The sequence below is a fragment of the Trichoplusia ni genome, chromosome 11, assembly GCF_003590095.1.
Source record: "Trichoplusia ni isolate ovarian cell line Hi5 chromosome 11, tn1, whole genome shotgun sequence".
In the NCBI taxonomy this organism is placed as follows: Eukaryota; Metazoa; Arthropoda; class Insecta; order Lepidoptera; family Noctuidae; genus Trichoplusia; species Trichoplusia ni.
This window is the reverse complement of record NC_039488.1, coordinates 3,565,747-3,584,795: the sequence shown is the minus strand read 5'-3', so window position 1 is coordinate 3,584,795 and position 19,049 is coordinate 3,565,747. Positions and strand designations below refer to the sequence as shown.

General features: G+C 36.1%; 1 protein-coding gene across 1 annotated transcript in view; it reads left to right on the top strand.

The window, feature by feature from the left end:
* LOC113498735 overlaps positions 1-16,558 on the top strand; it is a 32,530-nt gene extending 15,972 nt beyond the window's left edge. Inside the window, exons 5-12 of the mRNA XM_026878870.1 lie at positions 429-535; positions 1,128-1,347; positions 1,774-1,923; positions 3,588-3,734; positions 6,323-6,484; positions 13,904-14,118; positions 14,398-15,318; positions 15,402-16,558. Coding sequence (XP_026734671.1) covers positions 429-535; positions 1,128-1,347; positions 1,774-1,923; positions 3,588-3,734; positions 6,323-6,484; positions 13,904-14,118; positions 14,398-15,318; positions 15,402-15,948 — 2,469 coding nt within the window. The 3' untranslated portion in view covers positions 15,949-16,558. The remainder of the gene's footprint in view (positions 1-428; positions 536-1,127; positions 1,348-1,773; positions 1,924-3,587; positions 3,735-6,322; positions 6,485-13,903; positions 14,119-14,397; positions 15,319-15,401) is intronic.
* The last annotated feature ends 2,491 nt before the right edge of the window (positions 16,559-19,049 follow it).

Below are 19,049 nucleotides of genomic sequence, written 5' to 3'. Positions count from 1 at the left end.
ATTTCCAGACTCAACGATTTTTCTACTCGATTAAATGTGATCCGATTATTATCAATGCTGCCCATATTAATTCTGCGATATAATTTTACAGACGTAGCACGAAAGAAGTGTAATAAGTACATTCTAATTAAAGAAGAACTTTGCACACTAATGAGAGGTGTACCGTCAAAGTTAAAGAGAACAACGCAATTAAAACGTTGTTCAAGCCTTTGTTTAGAAAATAAATCGTGAGCATGTGTTACGCGGGCTTCGTGCGGCTGTTTGTGTTAATATTTAATATAAAATTCACACGAAACTGTGTAACAGTTACACCTGAAATGTACATAATAAATGTCGAATTTGTAAGGGTTAAAACTGTCTGTGAAAGCAAAATAAACTTTACGACGTTCGACATTAAGCAGAATTTACAACGACTCCTTGTTTTGCAGATACCAGCTGACAAACATGTTTTACTAGCAGTAAGACAGACGAATAGTCACAAAATACATATCAAAGACCAAATAGTGAAGTACGATAGGAGCCAGCGCGTCTTAAAGTGAGTACAAACACTAACATCCCATTACAACGCACATTACTCATGTCTGATAATAATCGTAATTACAACCGTAATATAGATTAATGGTCCAAAACTATTGTCCGCCACATAATTTGTAAACGCAGTGTCTTGTTCGTTGAAATTAAACTTCCATTTGTTAGGCTAATAATGTTGACAAATTTTATCCGTCCAAGACATTTCGGGGATGTTATTTACGCCCGAGTAAAGAAAATTGTAAGACGCGCCGTTAGCGGAGATGGGTAAATTAGACCTTTGTGTCAAATAGATTTAGTGAATATCTGATGGCTTACGTTTGATTTGTTTTTTGACGTGTAATTTTCCGTGTTAAATTAATCATATTTTAGTATGGGATTTTCCTTAGTAGATATGAAAACAGTCATGGAAACTAATTTATCATTAAGATTACCTTTATCTCAATAAAGTCATGTTCATTTAGCCTTTTCGCATAACACTACATAATACGTATATATTAGTTTACCGCAACAGAACACAAACCTCAAGAGGATTACACCAATACATTATCAAAACTACGAAATCCCATCAAACTTTACTAATTCATCAATATCTCTAGGATTTGGGACCAATGCAATGTCGTGCAAGATTACCTCACAGTTTGGGACGGCCCGACCCGCGATTCGCCAGTCCTAGTACGTCTTTGTGGTGGCGATGCCGTTCCCGATATTGTCAGTCGGGGTCCCAATATGTTATTGGAGTTCCATACATCGCCGTACGATAATCCCTTTCACCCGGTACCGCTGAGCTACCTACCGGGATTCGAGCTTGAAGTTCAGGTGAGATTTTCGGATTGTGAATATTATGTGACGTAAATATTTTCCTTGCGACGAAATTTGTTGCTGTTTGCTTTGCTTGGCAAGTCATCTGTATTTTTGAATTTAGATGCCCTAAATCAAAACAAAAAGGAATGATATAATGAAATTACGTTACGAAGTGTACTTACCTCGTAAATGTACAAAAAATCTTAATCAATTTAAAAGTTAATAAAATCACTCGAAAGCAAACGAGATCAATCGCAAACGAAGTCGAACTCCTTTTAAAATAACACCAACTTACAAATTGATTCTCTTTAAATTGAACGAACCGTTGCTATATTAACTCTTTATGCAAGCAATCCATCGTCGATTGTATTGCATTTGGTATACAAAGTGCCGTCGTTGGGACTACAAGTACCAAGTTTGTAAGTGTTATGTTTTGCACAGGTTCTGTATGTGGAGAAGGATTCACATTCATATGTGCGTTCGGATGGACGATGCCGCTTTGTTTTACGGTCCTCGGACAAAACAAGCGGGGTATTGAGAAATCCGAGACATTCACTCCCGCCGAATACGTCCTGTGTCTACTATTTTCAGGTAAACAAGTGTATATATGTATACAAGGTGATACATGTATGTGTGGTTATATTGGAAGTGCTTCTATCCGTAGGGTGGCATGCTGGTCTAGTGGTCAGTGGCTTTGACTGCTATAATGGAGGGCGTGGGTTCGATTCCCACCCAAGATAAATATTTTTGTTATGATGTCGATCATATGTTTTGTTTTTTAGTATAATTTAGCTATAATGATATATTTTATTTATTTATTTAGGAGTGTATTACACATAGTAAAATGTTTGCTTTTTTGAGGCCAAATGGCGTTGTGTGAAAGTTGATCGATTCAATTAAGGGTATTATGAACAACTATTTGGTATTGATATTGATCACCGGTCCTTTGTACATAATGATAACACCTTAAAGTTATTAAGTAGAACAAGTGCATTAATACAGCAATAACAGACTTTTCTGTTTAAGTAAACAAACATAAGATCTGCATAATACATTGTTGTTTTGTAAGCGAAACAAGGTTGAATACTAAATTGAAACGGTACATACAACTGGCTATAATCACACCACGAAGGTTGAAAATATATATAAACTCTTTAAAAGTACAATGATACCAAGAAGGTTTTACACCAAAATAACCTTTCTGTTACGATATAGGCTGACGTTTTCAATAACGTATAAGGAACTTATTACTAATCGTATTAATATAATTCCTTCGTCAATACATATGTATGTTACCATATTGATGTAAGTCCTTTCAATACAGCAATATCATTAATACATAATACATCAATCAAAAGATTAACATATCTTAGTTAATGAAGCAAGCATTTATTTATTGATTCAAAGCCTTGAAAAGAAATGAACGAGCGATCTTATTATATACACATCAATATGTATTAGGCGAATAACTGTCAATGCTTTGTTTGTATTTCCAACAGAATTATGTAATTGAGGAAAAGTATGTGAATGTCTAAAAATGTACGTAATATAACAAATGTAGAGACAGCACGCGATAGTTTGAAAATGAATAATTAAAGAAGCAACTTTAGTTGGTGATGCGTACAATTTCCATAATAAACTATATTTACATATCTATTACTGGATCTGTAAGTCATTTTGTGTAACATGCGACAAATGTGCCCAAAACTTTGATAGCCTAACCCCGAAGTTAAGTGACAAAGTCAGGAAAAGACGTGAACAACTTTTAAATACATTTTAACAGCATTTACACAACGACATTCCAAATTGACTATAAGTCAAGTATATACAGATTTTTGACGCAATTTGTGAAGCGTAACAGAATTTGGATTTTATAAATATTTTCGTACAGGTCCCAAAAATAGAGCAAACATTCTCGTGTCCTCTGCAGTAGTGATTCGAACAAAAAATCTGTCAACTGCGAGTCGGACTGGCTATATTTAGGGGTTCCGAACAAAAATAATTTATGTCTATATCTACCTTTGCTTAACCTCTACATGATTTTAATGACTTGTCGTTGTAGTGGTTATAGAAATACATAATCCGTGAAAATTTCGTCCGTCTAGCTATAACAGTTAATGAGCCAAAGCCTCGTAATCGATGGACAGACGAACAAACAGCGTAGCCTAAGTAATAAAGTACCGTTTTTATTTATTGGATACAGTACCCTAAAACTCTGGTCGTTACTGGTAGTTAAAACGATTTACGGTTTCTAGGGCCGGGCCAACGAGATTGTATGGGTGTCGTTTGTGAAGTACCACTCGGCTGGAACGGAGCCTGCTGGCTTTGATCAACAGAAGGATTGTTCATCACAGCTGACTATCTGGGATGGAGCTGCCCCTGACGCGGATTTGGATCGGAAGGTACGTTTTGTTGTGGTTTTTAACAAGTGACAATTGCGGTTCGTTGCGTAAACTAAGAATGTTCAGTTTTGTGTTGCTTCAAGGTTTTAACATAAAGTTTCAACAAGCAAGCCCGAGTAAATTTTATGACCTGTAAATAAATATTTTGACTATTCAGAAAAGGATGTTCTTAAAATAAACGGCATAAGACATTTTTTTACCTAGGTTTTTTTTTAATAGTGTTTTGTGTTATGTATGATCTGTAAAAAGAACGAAATAGGCTTGACACTTCATGTTTATTTTTAACATAATTATGTTAATGTTATTAGTACTAGATGGAACCGGTTAGTAATAGCTCTGTAGATTGACTGTTCATGTGATAACACTTTATAAGCAACAAACATTCGACGGGGCCTACACACAAAGTGTATCTGCTAAAGAAACGAGACTTCCACAAGATAGTATTCCCCCAGTTCCTTTGTATAATGTTTTAGCTATTATTGGAAAACTGGCGCTTGTTTAATGACCTGATTGATACAGTTCAGCGATCGCAGCCAAATCTAAATGACAAATATTAGCTTATCAGATTAGCTACCGCGTTTGTGTATCGAATATTTACCGGCTGTAACGCCACTCTAGCTTTATAGCCGTTTATACTTAACCGGCTATGTTTTACTTAAGTGTAGTTGCCGCTGATAAAGTACTAGATGAGTGAAGCTAATTGATGTCTTGAGAGGTACTTGAACTTTTTTTTCGTTTTTCTTTTCGTCCCAAAACAATAGATCCTAAAGAGTTATACGTGCATCTAAAATTATATATGGGTATTAAATATTTCTAACATACTTTAGCAAATAACTGCAGCACCCATACCCATGTGTCGCCTAATGTCCCAAATACCGCAGTAAATCTTCACTCAAAACTGTTATTGTCTAACTTCCTTACTTATCGGAAACAATTCTTGGCGTTCGCACAATAAAAATAAAATATTTAAATTGTTATCGCATACCGAATCACAATACCGGGTCGTCCATATAAAATTTTATAGTACATGAATTTAAATGGTAAAAAGTCCCGAGCGAACGTGTATCGTAATGAAATGTGGATTAAGTTTAGCATGTACCGACTACCGGGCGAAACTTTCGCACTGCGCAAGACTAACGCGATGATACAAGTACGAAGCAATATAGAATTGGGCGGCGTTCTCACTGCCTTTATTCGTGCCATTTCACTTTGCCAACTACCTCTACCCTCAACCCACTTGACGTTGGCAGCCAAACATTAATTTTCTTTAATGTGTCTGAGCACTTTTACCGAGTTCCACAGTCCCACCGACTGCAGTGCGGTGTTTCGTTTCATTCATTCTGGATTCCTCAGTTTGCATTAAGAATGGATAAGCGGTCCTAGTTCAACTTATTTTTTGTTGGCACTTTAATCAGAAAAGTTTTTTCCGTTCGCTCGCAGATACACTATGTAAATACTGTTGCCGTGTTGAACAACTAAATTATTCAGAGCGTTTTCAGTTTCCTATCAATTTGTAGGAATATAAATTGTGTTCTTGTATTGGCAATTTCTACAGATAAATTAATGAAATTCCAACTTTCGACTACAACTAAAATATATTATTGGATGCCCTAAGTCCTAAACCAACTATTCGTTTCAATAAGAATGGAAAGATAACATTATAACATGCTGTTACTGCATTTGGTTAATAAAGAAAAACATTGAATCTTACTCCTATCAAAAGGTACAAATTTACAAAAAATCAGTAGACCCAGAATATAAAAAAGTAAGTTCAATAGATATACTTCCTGTTTCCAATGCTACGCAAAATTTACATCGAATTTCGACACATTAACTTCGAAATATGATTTTCTATCGGCGATAACTAAGAAAACTGTTTTTGTGATAATCACCTCGTTTGGCAAGTTAGTCGGTGATCCTCAAGTTACCAGAGCACATGCATAGTCTTTATATACGGCAAGCATTGTTCGCTTAAAATGAACTTTGAAAATAGGAATTTTGCCGTTGTAGAAGTGGGATGCTGCTACGTGCTACCAAATATACGCTGTCCTGCTTCCACTATTACTCCAGTTCTGCTTAAAGAGTTTATACTACAGGCAGTGAAGTCGCCGCATACTTTTCTCAAGGGAACCCAGCTTGGAGCCAAGACCGCATACTAGATATTAGTTTTCTAACTACAGTATCAGGAAATTGAGTAGAAAGCATTTTAAGGATGAACAATGTAACTTTGCGGTGTTTATAAACTTTCAAAAAGTTCGGCTTTATAATCCTGCAGCTGCACCTGTCTCAGCGGATTTCACGGATGCGTATGAACGAGATTAGTCAAAGTTTATTTCGGTCCTCATGTTCAGGGAAACTAAATCCTCCAATTTGCATGTTAAGTTAAAACAGATCCTAATACTCTGGCTTCACTGCGTTCGAACTGAGGTTTTAAGTTACTGGGAAATCGCCCCAAAAACAATCATGTCATTAATTGAACTTTCAAATAAAAAACGAAAAATCTCCATTCTATTTACATAAAATCAAACTCTTTCGTCGGGATCTGTGGTTACGTCATCAAACGTTACAAAAAATACTTTTTCCAATAGTTGGACATGAGTGACAAAAAGTCTCGTCTGGGGCTGTTTTGTCGCGAGGAGTCGCCACGCCTCTGCGACCACGCTCTGCTGTCCAATGCCACCAGAGCCACGCGGCCGTGCGCCCCCTCCGAGAGCTACATTACTACTGGAAATGCACTCACTATACTGCAGGTAAGTTCCTCAATAGAAGTGGAGCAAGTAACAGGTAACAAGTTTCCAAGTAACAGCATTTTCACTGACAAATCTAAATTTATTTTAGTGTTGTCGATACGATTTTTTTTACCACAGAATATACAAACGTATTCATCATTGATCGTTTGTTTTATATGTTCAAAATGAACAAACTTAAAAATATTTAATGAAATTCTCTTTCTTTTTCTACACAGCAACAACATTCACAAAACACGTTTCCGCACTAATAAAACACAAAACTCGCAAAAGAATTACGTGCGTAATTAGAGCGACAAACAGACAACAAACAACTAACTGCCAAAGCTCACATAATTACTACTGCAAATATTTATCTACCCATTTTGGGATGTACTACGGTATGCAAAGAGCGGTGTGTTAGCGAACTCGAAATTTTTACCCGAAATATAACATGAACCATGAGCATTGCATCAGAAGTGAGGCTGAACGGTCATGAATTTGGTAGCAGTCAGCCAAAATATGTCACGTGCATTCCAAATCTAATAGTACCGAGTGGGTCTTGCGGAATTTTTATGCCCTACTTCTTCTTATTGTTGGATGAATAACTAAACATATGAGTTTTAGAATATTTAGATATGTCATACAGTTATGTGTGTTTTGTATGTGAAAATTGTCTATAGGTGGTACATGTCAATGAATGTAGAAATTGTTGTCTTTAAAAGAAAACTTTTCTTTTAACAAAATAAGTTTATGATAAAATAACAATTCTTTGAGCTTCAACTTTTTTTTTAAGAAGAAGACCTTTATATACGAATGATTTTCTAAATTATAGCTTTTGTGTTGTCATTACCTTAATAGCAAGAACAATTAAGTGTGAATGTGTGTCTTTTTTACTTTGGAATAAATACACGAGTCTATGTGATAATAGTTAAAGCTTCTTACCCCTAAATTGTTAAGACATCCATTACGTTAAATTGTTTTTATCAACAACTTCTTACAATAGTCATACTTTCAAATCTAGCGTTTACAAAAACAACCTTAGCCAAAAATAATGTTTTCGCTATCGTAAGCTACTCGAATAAAAGAATTAGTACAAAAAATAATATTCTTTAAGATAAAGTACGCTCTATAGAAATAATCTCCGTTATAACTATTTGTATAAATCAAATCGGATTATATTTATTTCTGTATCGATCCAATCTGACATTCAAAGGAGTAATCCACTCGGGATTACGTCCGTGACTGTCTATTGTTTCGTTTTCTCCCTCGCCACTGCCCTTTCAGCTGTATTCCCTCGGCTTTCTGTAACTTTTCTGGCGTGAAACATTCATAGCGAGGATAGATAAGTCACGCGCAGCTCTTGCTGCATTTGCCATAGTGAATAATGCAAGGAGAACGTGCTGGTCCGCTGTCCCCGCTCTGATAGAATGCTTTAGTGTTGTCACGTTATTTGAAGTGTTAGTGTCACAGGATGAGACACGTACGAAAGTGTTTGTAAAACTCAGATTTATTGCGTCTCATCACTCGTTATGGCTGTTTTATTCCTTGGCGATGTTATGCATAAACTTAAAGCCGGGATGGAGTAAAGTTTATATGGACATTGCAGGTGTATAAATTATTCATCATTATTTGAGCTGTGAGACTAAGCGGACGTACTTATTGTTGTGATTATAATGAGACATTTTTAATTACAAATATTAATTAGTAATATTTCTTTTTTTGCAAACCTGCAAAAATTAAGTGTGTCGCGTGTATGCATCTTTATACACTGTACAAGATGAAGCACTTTTATTAAGTACTAAAGAGTGTTTTCTGTGTTAGTATGTCTAACCCAGGAATAAGCCCTTTTGGGCGTAGCCAATTATTACGGCGTAGTCCACCGCCGACGCCTTCGCCGTCTGAACAACACCAGACTCTTGGAGACCGAGAGCCGCCAGCGTCCACTGAGCCTGAGGTGGAATACGTTTCTACGCCGGAGATCCAGAAATGGTTGACCTCTATCGACTCCATTATGTCGGAAGTTTGTGGTATCGTAGCTGAAGGTAAAATGAATAACGACCAGAAACTCCGTGTCACCAACCTATGCCGTAAGGTCTCTCATGGGACATCTCAGATGGCGGTACTATACCAGTCCCTGAAGCAGAAGGCAATCCAGGCCCATGTTACTATACGACAACTGCAAGGAGAACAGGACATCGCGTACTCCCTCCAAGAACTAAGACAGGTTGTAGCAGCTGAACGCCAGTCAGGTTCTACTTCATATGCCAATATGGTAAAAAAAGGAGAAGACAAATTTGTACGCCCAGCCAATCTCAGCTCTCTTGCTATTTACCCAAATGACAAGACGCAGAGCAGTGATGATACCAAGACCCTTGTCCAGAAAATTATCTCGCCTGGAGAGCTGAAACTTCGAGTCCGTGGTTTGAAGAAAATTAAAAACGGAGGAGTTATTATCAGTGCGGACAGCAAAGGCGACATTGAGAAGCTGAAAACTTCAGAAAAACTGGTTTCTTCAGGCCTCAAAGTCGAAGAACCCTCAAAGCGCCGTCCTCGTATCGCAGTCGTTGGTGTCCCGGTAGCCCTTACTGAATCGGAGGTAATGGAGTGCATTTTTGAACAAAACCTCTCTGAAAAATTGCCGAATACTACGCGTGCGTCATTTCTAAGTGATGTAAGATTGAGCCACAAGTCGGGTAAGAAAGATCGTCCTACCTGTAACTACATCATTGAAGTTCCAGCTAGCATTAGAAAAATGCTGATTAATCAAGGCCGTATTTTTATTAATTGGACGTCGTGCCCAGTAAGAGACTTTACAATAGTGACCAGATGCTTTAACTGCCAACAGTTTGGTCATGCAGCCAAGTTTTGTCGCGAAACAAGCCCTACTTGCAACCACTGTGGGGAGATGGGACATTCTTTTAAAGAATGCAACAACAAATCCGCTCCTGCCCAATGTGCAACCTGCAAGCGATTCAAGCGTAAATGTGACCACCCTACTGGCGATGTGAACTGCCCAGCACGCAAATATGCAGAGGACAATTATATACACACGATAGATTATGAAGGCGCCTAAGAGCGCCGATTATTTTACTTGTAAGTAGCACTTAAACACTAGATTTTACTTCTCTTTTGTATTAACTTATTTACATCTTAACGCAATGATAAATAATCTCTTAAGCGAAATTGATCATTTTTCCGTATCTGAAGCAATAATCTGCAATGTCGAAAACTGCAAAAAGAATATTCCTACTGGTGAAAAACTACTAACTTTCCTAACTCAGAATATTCGTAGTATTTGCCGAAATTTTAGTGGGTTTGAAGTTCTTCTACAGAACCTTGATATAAGCTGTGACATCATAGTACTTACGGAATGTTGGTTATCAAAACAAATAGATAATTTGCCATTGCTAGATGGTTATACTATGTATAAAACCGCGATAAATGTCAATCAAAATGATGGCCTGGTTATATATATTAAAAATACCCTAAAAGTAGCAGTAGAAGAACCCTTATTCCAAGGCTGTAATAGCCTCTTGATTAAAATTAACCTAAACATAGTAGCATTGGCTATATATAGGCCACCATCTCAAAATGTTGATACTTTTTTAAACTCGCTTAGTATAATCTTAGAACAGCTTTCGTCTTATAATAATATCATACTTTTAGGCGACATAAACATAAACATTGTTTCTGGGAAAATTAACACTCATGCACATAACTACCTCAATATCTGTACATTCCATGGACTATGGCCAGCTCATGATTACCCTACACACCAAAGTGGTTCATGCTTAGATCACATATTTATAAAGTCTAAATTACCATCAAAAACTTATATTACGAATTCATCGCTTACTGACCACCAAGCAATATTACTAACATTACAAACCTCGTTACCTAGAAAAAACTGTATGCGTAGCATAACAAAATTAAACATGACGACACTTGAAAACGACATACGCGACTTAAATCTTGACCGCGTTTACAGTTCTAGTGATCCAAATATTAGTTTGCAGTATTTTGTTGGTTCATTACAAACTTTAATTAGTAATAATACCTCTAACAAAATGATACCTAGAAAATACAGCAATATTAAGCCGTGGATTACGCCTGGCCTTGTCCGTTGCATTAGACATAGGGATAAACTTCACCAAAAGCTAAAACTTGCACCTGATAACGAGATGCTTTCCATTACTTACAAACGCTACAGGAATTTCTGTAATAACCTATTGAAAAAAATAAAAACCCAATATGACAAAGTTCAAATACAAAAAGCCGGCAAAAACAGTAAGCTGATATGGAAAGTTGTTAAAAGTAACACTTTCAGATCTAAGAAATCAGACTCTGCTCTAGAACTTTTAGCAACAGATGTAACTCCAATACTAGCGGCAAATAAAGTGAACAATTATTTTGTCAATTTGGGTAAAGATTTAGCTGAAAATTATTCCCGAAATTCTTGTCCACAAACTACACATATGTCGCCTAATACCTTATATTCGTTTGTGTTATTAGATACGGACGTTAAAGAGGTTGTTAGTATTATAGATGGTTTAAAAGACTCTTGTGCCGTTGGATGGGATAACATCCCAAATAGCGTACTAAAAAGATTCAAGCACATAATTGCACCTCCACTAACTTACATATTTAACTTATGTTTATCGAACGGTATATTTCCTAATCTGCTTAAAAAGGCCTTAGTAACCCCAGTTTTTAAAGCCGGAGACAAAAACAATATTACCAATTATAGACCAATTGCAGTTCTATCAGGAATTTCTAAGATTTTGGAGAAAATAATTAACGTTAGGCTTATTAAATATCTTGAGAGCAATAATTTGCTTTCGGATCGCCAATTTGGCTTTAGATCAAAAAGATCAACTAACCAAGCGGTGCATCAGCTAACTAACTATGTATGTACAAGTCTAGATAAAGGTATGTACACAATGGGGATCTTCTTAGACCTTGCCAAGGCATTTGACACCATTGCTTGCTCTCTGTTATTGTATAAACTGGAAAAAATTGGTATAAGAGGAACACAGCTCAAATTATTCTCGGACTATCTTAATAACCGTGAGCAGTGCGTAAAAATTGGTCAATATAGAAGTGCGGGACTAAACAGCAGTAGTTACGGAATCCCCCAGGGTAGTATATTGGGACCTACTTTATTCCTAGTTTACATAAACGACCTGTGCAATTTGTCTCTGCAAAATGGTGTCATTATATCGTATGCTGATGATACAGCTCTTGTGTTCTCAGGCAAGTCTAAGGATGAGGTCTATCAAAATGCCCAAAATGGTTTTAATGTAGTGTCTAACTGGCTTAACAATAATATTCTAACATTAAATTCAAGTAAAACAAATTACATGTTATTTTCAATGAGAAATAGTAATAAGTCGACTACTAACCTAAATATTTATGCGCATAAGTGTAATACGAGCGCGTCCGCGGCGACTGCATGCGCTTGCCCTACATTAGTAAAAACTGACAATACTAAATATCTAGGTGTCACTATTGACAGTCACCTTAATTTCCGTAAACATATTGATTCATTATGCACCAGAGTACGTAAATTAATCTATATCTTTAAACACTTACGCAACATTGCAGACTTTAATCTAATTCGCCAGGTGTATATGGCTTTGTGCCAATCCATTCTTACCTACTGCATAGGCTCATGGGGTGGTGCATCTAAATCTATTATCTTGCCCCTAGAACGTGCTCAAAGAGCAATCCTAAAGGTCGCCACCTTTCGTCCTTTCAGGTTTCCTACTCACCAGTTATACAGGGAATGCAAAGTACTTACAGTACGCCAGTTATTTATTCTACATATAGTACGACTCCAGCATACTGAAATTGGTTTCAGCCCGGTACCTTCCGGCAAGAGAAGAAAGGATTTAGTTTGCACTAACCCACAAACGCAACATGCTTTTACTAACAGATTTTATTTATTTCAAGGACCCTATTTATATAACAAGTTTAACAGGCTACTTAAGTTATATAGTGTAAGCTTAAATAGGTGTAATAGAATGGTAACAGAATACTTACAGTCCCTCAATTACTCAGATACGGAAAAATTTCTAGAAATATTACAATAAACTGTTTAGCTTAGAAATTATAATAATAAGTACAGGTAATGTAATTAAATAATTCAGGACAGCTTGTCCTGCTTAGTCTTTTATAATACAATTAAGTGATAGAATTACATTAAAATATCCATCAATCATTTTTCTGCACTGATAACCCGAAACACAGGTTTAAAACAAACCTAGTTCGGGTGTCCCTATATTATCTTTAGACCATCCTTCTCGTATATTATTATGTTTTGGTGTAGATTAACTCAACTCCTATGATTATGACTATTAAGATATTTTTACTGGTTTTACATCCGAGTCATTTGTATTCGTACATGTATTTAAGTAATGTGAACTATGTTTTTAATAAATATATTTTTTAATTTAAAAAATTCGGTAGATTAAATTTTTATGTGTTATTTGATGCTAGTGAAATTTAAAATACCTACCTATTCCTTGGTTTGGTGTTTTCTACGTACTGTTATGATAACAGAATAATTTTGTACAGGGGAATTAGTAGGAATGAAGTAATTTTGACTTTGTAAATTGGTTTATCGATCGCGTTCTATGCGCATTGATACGGTAGAATTTCATAGGATTTCTGAATTCCCAGTAATTATACACTGCATTCCGCATCCTATACGCGGACAAAGTAATATTCGTAATTTGTCAGAGCTGATTTCAGTTTCCAATTGCAATTATATCCCTATCCCATTTCGTTGCAAATTGTGTTTCTGAAATATAGCTCTGTATGCAAAGGTGAATTATATAGCTAACCATTACGAATTGCTATTGCAAATTTTAAACAATAATTAACATTTTACAAATTGAAGTCTTTTTTATTACAAACATTAGAAATTTTCTCACCAGTATGCCCTAGTTAATATAGGAAACCTGGTCTTAAGCAAGTTGTTAAAGTCACGAGTTGAGAACTGCTTTATTATTCAATATTAAATTCAACGGAGGAAGGACTAAAGCAAGTTTCTAACTAAATATTTGAAGTTTTACTACACCACGCAGTTTTGATCCACTGTGCAGTCGACCTTAGCTATACTGTACTTATAAAGTGAAAATAAGTTTTAATAGTAAAAGGACATTATATGTACGGCATGTGATTAATATTTTGCTTCGAACCAGTTCTGATACGATATTATTTTTACAAATAGGTTTCTGTCAATTTTAATCGTACCTCTTTTATGCTAACACCTGAAAATTATGGAAAAATGTACTGCATGTATTTTTGATGTCAGTATTAAAAATAAACGCCCTAACAAGGTTAATTAAATGTCGCTACAATTAAAATATGGAGACTTCAAATTTAAGATCGAAGTATAAAATATCGAACACATTTTCAGACAAATTTTCTTTACAGGAACTTCGACAAGGATCTGCTCTCTATCCAGTTTCGTTTCTTCTACGATACGAATTTGTGGATGTGAGTGAGCAGGGTCAACCACTAGTAGACTCACAGTCTGCTTGCGATAGAGTATTTAAGTCTGCTCAGACATATTCTGGCCGATTCCAAGCTCCTCGGGCCATTTTTTACTACGGAAGAGGAGGTGCTCAAAATCTCACCTGCATATTAAGGTAAGAATAATCAAATGCTATCTTTATTTTTAAGTAGGTAATAAATATTAGAAGTAAAATTTAATACTACATGAATAACAAGTGCAATATCTATTTATTGCTCGTTCATAGCCAGATAGATGTTCGGAAACTTCTGCTGAATTTATTAGCTATACGAAACGACTCCAGACGAAACTGTCAATAAGGTGTGTGCCACACATCTGGCATTCGAACTACGATATTATCAGATAGTAAAAGCTCCTTTTTGACGTGTTATTGAATTTATGATAATATTTACAGATTCGAAGCTAAACAGGGAGAAAGAATACAGTTGACCTTCACGAGCACTTACTTTGGAAATAAATATTGTAATACACACAAAGATGGAAGGACTAGTCGTTGGAAATGTGATAGGCCTGTGAAAAGAACCATTGGAGGAGAGGGTCTCGCCCAAATTATAATAACCGAATATCCCTGGGAGGGAGTGCCGATACAAAGAGATTGCATTTGCACGAATAGATCTGAACCTTTGAACATACACACATTAACCGCGCCTGTAGTGGAAATCAACTTTACCGTAACCATGATGAATATAACGGAGGATTACGATGATTTCGCATTTGAAGGCAATTATAAATTTGTTCCTACTGGTCCTGGTGATGAGACTGTATGCTCTACTGGATGGGGTAAAAGAAGGTTAAGAGGAAGTAGTGGAGAAATTAGACTTTTCGACAAAAGACAATTGCCTGTAGCACCAGAAATTGTTGGGGACAGACACGTAATATCAGAAAGCGTGAGAGCTGAAGTGGCTTGTGTGCATAGACCATGGCTTATTGAACCTGGAGGCGACGAAGTAACTCCTGTACAAGGGAGATACCTATACGTGAAAGTACCTGGATATGACTTAACTCCATCTTCACAATACTGCAGCACTCCTAACAGACTTTATATATATGAAGCCCACGATACTTCCAAGCTCAGAGAAATCTGTCCAGATGGAAATAATGTCATAGAACTGTTTTCGCCTGGATGGAAGTCGTCTCAAACGACTTTAGAGACTTCATTGAAACCTCACGCTCGGAGCTACGTCATAGACTTTCTGCAACACGAACAAGCAGACTACTCAATAAAATGGATTGAACTAATGAAGAAACCTTCTTTTGAACGGGATCCAGATTCTAACATCATTCCTGCACCAGTCTCATTGGAATGTCGGTACAGGTAAATATCAACAATTTCACATATACATACGCCTATGACTAATGTTTTATATGATATCTAATATACTTTACTTTTTTATTTAGCTGTCCAGAGTTGAACGCCTGCATTCCCATCGCGTTATGGTGCGATGGGAGCCCTCACTGTCCCACTGGTTACGACGAAGATGACTCTAACTGTTCATTCAGAATATCACTTCCTCCACCATACGTAGCAGCTGCTGCCGGAGTTGGACTACTACTCTGTGCCATTGCCGTTGCCCTTTGTGCCTGCAAAAGACGCCGAAGAAAAGACAAAGAGTTCAAAGCGAGGCTCGATGGTGCTCTACCGCCTGAAGAGCGACCGTTTGACCGCGCTAAGACAAACGGTGTTCCGGAGTCAGCTCGTCAATACGCAACCGTGCAGAAGTATGCGACGATAGATAAGTACAGCTTAAGTCAGAAATACAGTGCAGGGTTGAACGATGCTCGTTACTACGACGAGGTAGCACAAAGGGATAAGCTCGCGGATACAAGGTACGCTAGTTTAGGTCGCGCTGGTCGAGGCATGCGAGTTGAGAACTCAAGAGGCAACGGTTCGAGAAGAGCGATGCCTGATTTGGGTTATCCCGACCTAAAAGACGGCTTTTGTTGACCCTCCCCGGACGTCATAGAAACAACTGTTTAGCGTTGATAAACGCAACTATTTCACAGATTTCCTTTCGTGTAAACATTAGATTGAAGACTGAATTTGGCGTAAGTGCCTCCCTTAACATTTGATCAATAGTTCTAAACTCAAAATTGTCTGCAGTAATTGGCTTTTATTGTTAGGTAATTTGTTTTATACCGAGACAAAGACTACGAACTTGACTTTGTAGGATACTGTGTAAATAAATTATCTTTAAATACATTTAAATAGCAGGCGTCGATACATAATATTCTTTGCATCAAATCTCACTGTCGTTTTATTCTCATCAAATAACATATCTAAATGTACATAAAACGCTTGACAATACGATTTTAAGATACCAAATAAAATCATTTTAAAATGTTTGTAGCGAGTGGTTAGTTACCGACTCTGAACAATAGAATAAATTGTCAGATTTAAGTATAAAACTGTATTATGTTAATTTCATTATTGAGTAACTTCATGTATGGGTATTTCCTGCATCAATCCTATTTTAATATGGGGTTTAACTACAATTGTCAGCCATAATATTTCGATCGAGTTTTTTCAACTCCGACAAGAACAGTACACCGGAAAAGCGTAGGTTATAAAAATTGTTAAGAAACAAAAACGTCTCATTTTTTTCGTAATAAATTATGCGCGGCCGACAATTGTTTTTCACCCCAACTCTACATTATAATGACACTAGACATAAAAAATGAAAAATGTGATATAGATTGTAAAAATGTAAGTAAGCGTTCACAGAATGTATAACTTAAATTAGTATTTTTTTCTTTGTGTATAAAAATAATTAAGGTTGTAACTAACTAGATATCGATTGTAAATAAATTATAGATTAAGATTTTTAAAGTCTGTAATTATTTCCAGGTAAACGGAAGATTAAAGTCATTTCTAAAAATTATCTTTGTTGTTTTTTTTTACAAAATCGAAAAAACTTCGGACGAACTCCATACAACGGATAGAAGGGTACATTTTTTTGTATATAATATTTCATCAAATTCTGTACTAATCTGAGTAACTACATGAAGTTTACAGTAAAAAAAAGTCTAATGACGAAAACAAGAAATACTAGGTACTCTCCCTTTCCTCACACCGTAATGAAATCTCAGTATGGCTTAAAAAGTATACAAAATAATGAATAGACGCCTGTTTCACAACAAAGGAACAAGGCAAATACACCTACAAAGACACTTTTTACGACAGTGAAATATTTTTATTTAGTACACAAAAAATGAGACACATTTTGCTTCATTGGGGTCGGCATAAAGGTGGCTCCCTACATTCTTATATTTCTGTCTTGTTATAATTCTTTCGTAAATTATAGCTTTGTATAAATTACTTTACGCGTAGCCGTCACGGCACAAAGCGAACATTATGTCAGACTCTTTTGATCGTTGACAAAAAATGTGAGCCCGAAAAACCGGCTGCCGTTAACAAGTTTTCACCGATACGTTTTACAACGACGTATTTTAAAAAGTATCCAAGGACATTATTTATGCATAGGCGTCGATACAATTAAAAACGAGGAAAATTAAAACAATTATTTAGGAATTGCATGCATTGCAGTTTTGTTTGTAAAAATTGTTGTAAGTATAATTTATTTCTTGTTACTACTGGACTACATTTATCTTCTTTATGACAATTTTTTTATGAATTTATGACAATAACAGCTTTGCTTCTCAATTTAACATTTACAATTTGCTCTCATATTACATCGTATACAAGTTGTAAACAAGCGAACGAGCGCCATCTTCAAAAACTGACGTCATAAAACGTTAATGCCGTTTATTTGGGCAGGTAGGTAGGGAACGTCACTAATTTGTATTTGTCTCGTCGAATAATTAGATTATAGGCTCAGGCTGCATTAGCCTGTCCACTTCGTTGGCGTAACGAGCGTCGCGCAAACTAAATTATCTGATGGACTAATTAAAGCTCGGATGGAAACAGTACTTGGGTAACAAGTGAAATCCCAGGGAAGTTCACGATGTCGCGTTTGAAACATCACTTTCGAATTCGTGTTGTTAATCGTTTGATGCTTGTTGTTGAAGTTTGTGCCAGTGTTTTCACTGAGATTGACTGGCATTAAATTAAACACTTCAGATTCTGAGGGACGGTTGGAAACTTAAAATTGTACGCAACTGTTATTAATTTTTGTTTGTGTATATAGATTAGAGTGAAAATATTATTTTGTTGAATAAGAGATTTAATGAGAACAGTGTGTGGTTGAGATTTTGTTTGATATCGCGCTTTATCGTTTTGAGCAGACCATTTTTAGACGACTATACTTTTCAAATAAGCAATTTAAACGAAATCTGACTAACACGACATTTTTCGTCTGTACATTCGTAGATCCAAAAAAATATAATCTAATTTTAAATAATGCTCTTTTTCTCATACAATTACAATCAAAAAAACATTGGACAGCCAGTAGCGTTATATTTATACGCGTAAATTTTCCCTTCAGACTTTAAGTTATTGGACTAAGATAAATGAAAATACTTGGCGTAAGTTTCACGGAGGGCCTCACTCGTCCAGTTATCCACAAGCCAAACCAGTTATTCTCGGAATTTGAAATTTAAGGAATGTTTCGAATTTACGTTGTAGGCACTTCGTATACACGATGTTTTGGAAATTCAAGACCAAAGGGATGACCGCAGCAAGGGAACATACTGCAACTACATTTTAATGAAACGATGTTGATGTGAGCATCACTTGTTTTGGATGAGATATCATAGTTTTAGTTGTTGCTTTCTAAAATGCTATTGATAAAGTTTTACGTTTGAAGCATCGCTATAAGTTATGGAGGGTAAAATTATGTAGTCAATTTCCCCATTCCAATTTTGAGGTTCACGTAGCATCAAGTATGTCGTTACTATGCAATTATTCCTAGAAACAAAGAAAATGAAAATATTAGTATTTTATCTCATTTCCCAAAGCCAAAAATTCAAAATGGCTATCGTATATTAAACTCCAATTCGCACTGATATTTTAGGTTTATTAGGAAACGGCTACAGTAATATCGAGTAAGTACGAATTCGGTGAAGTTATCTGTTCTGAACTACAGCTGA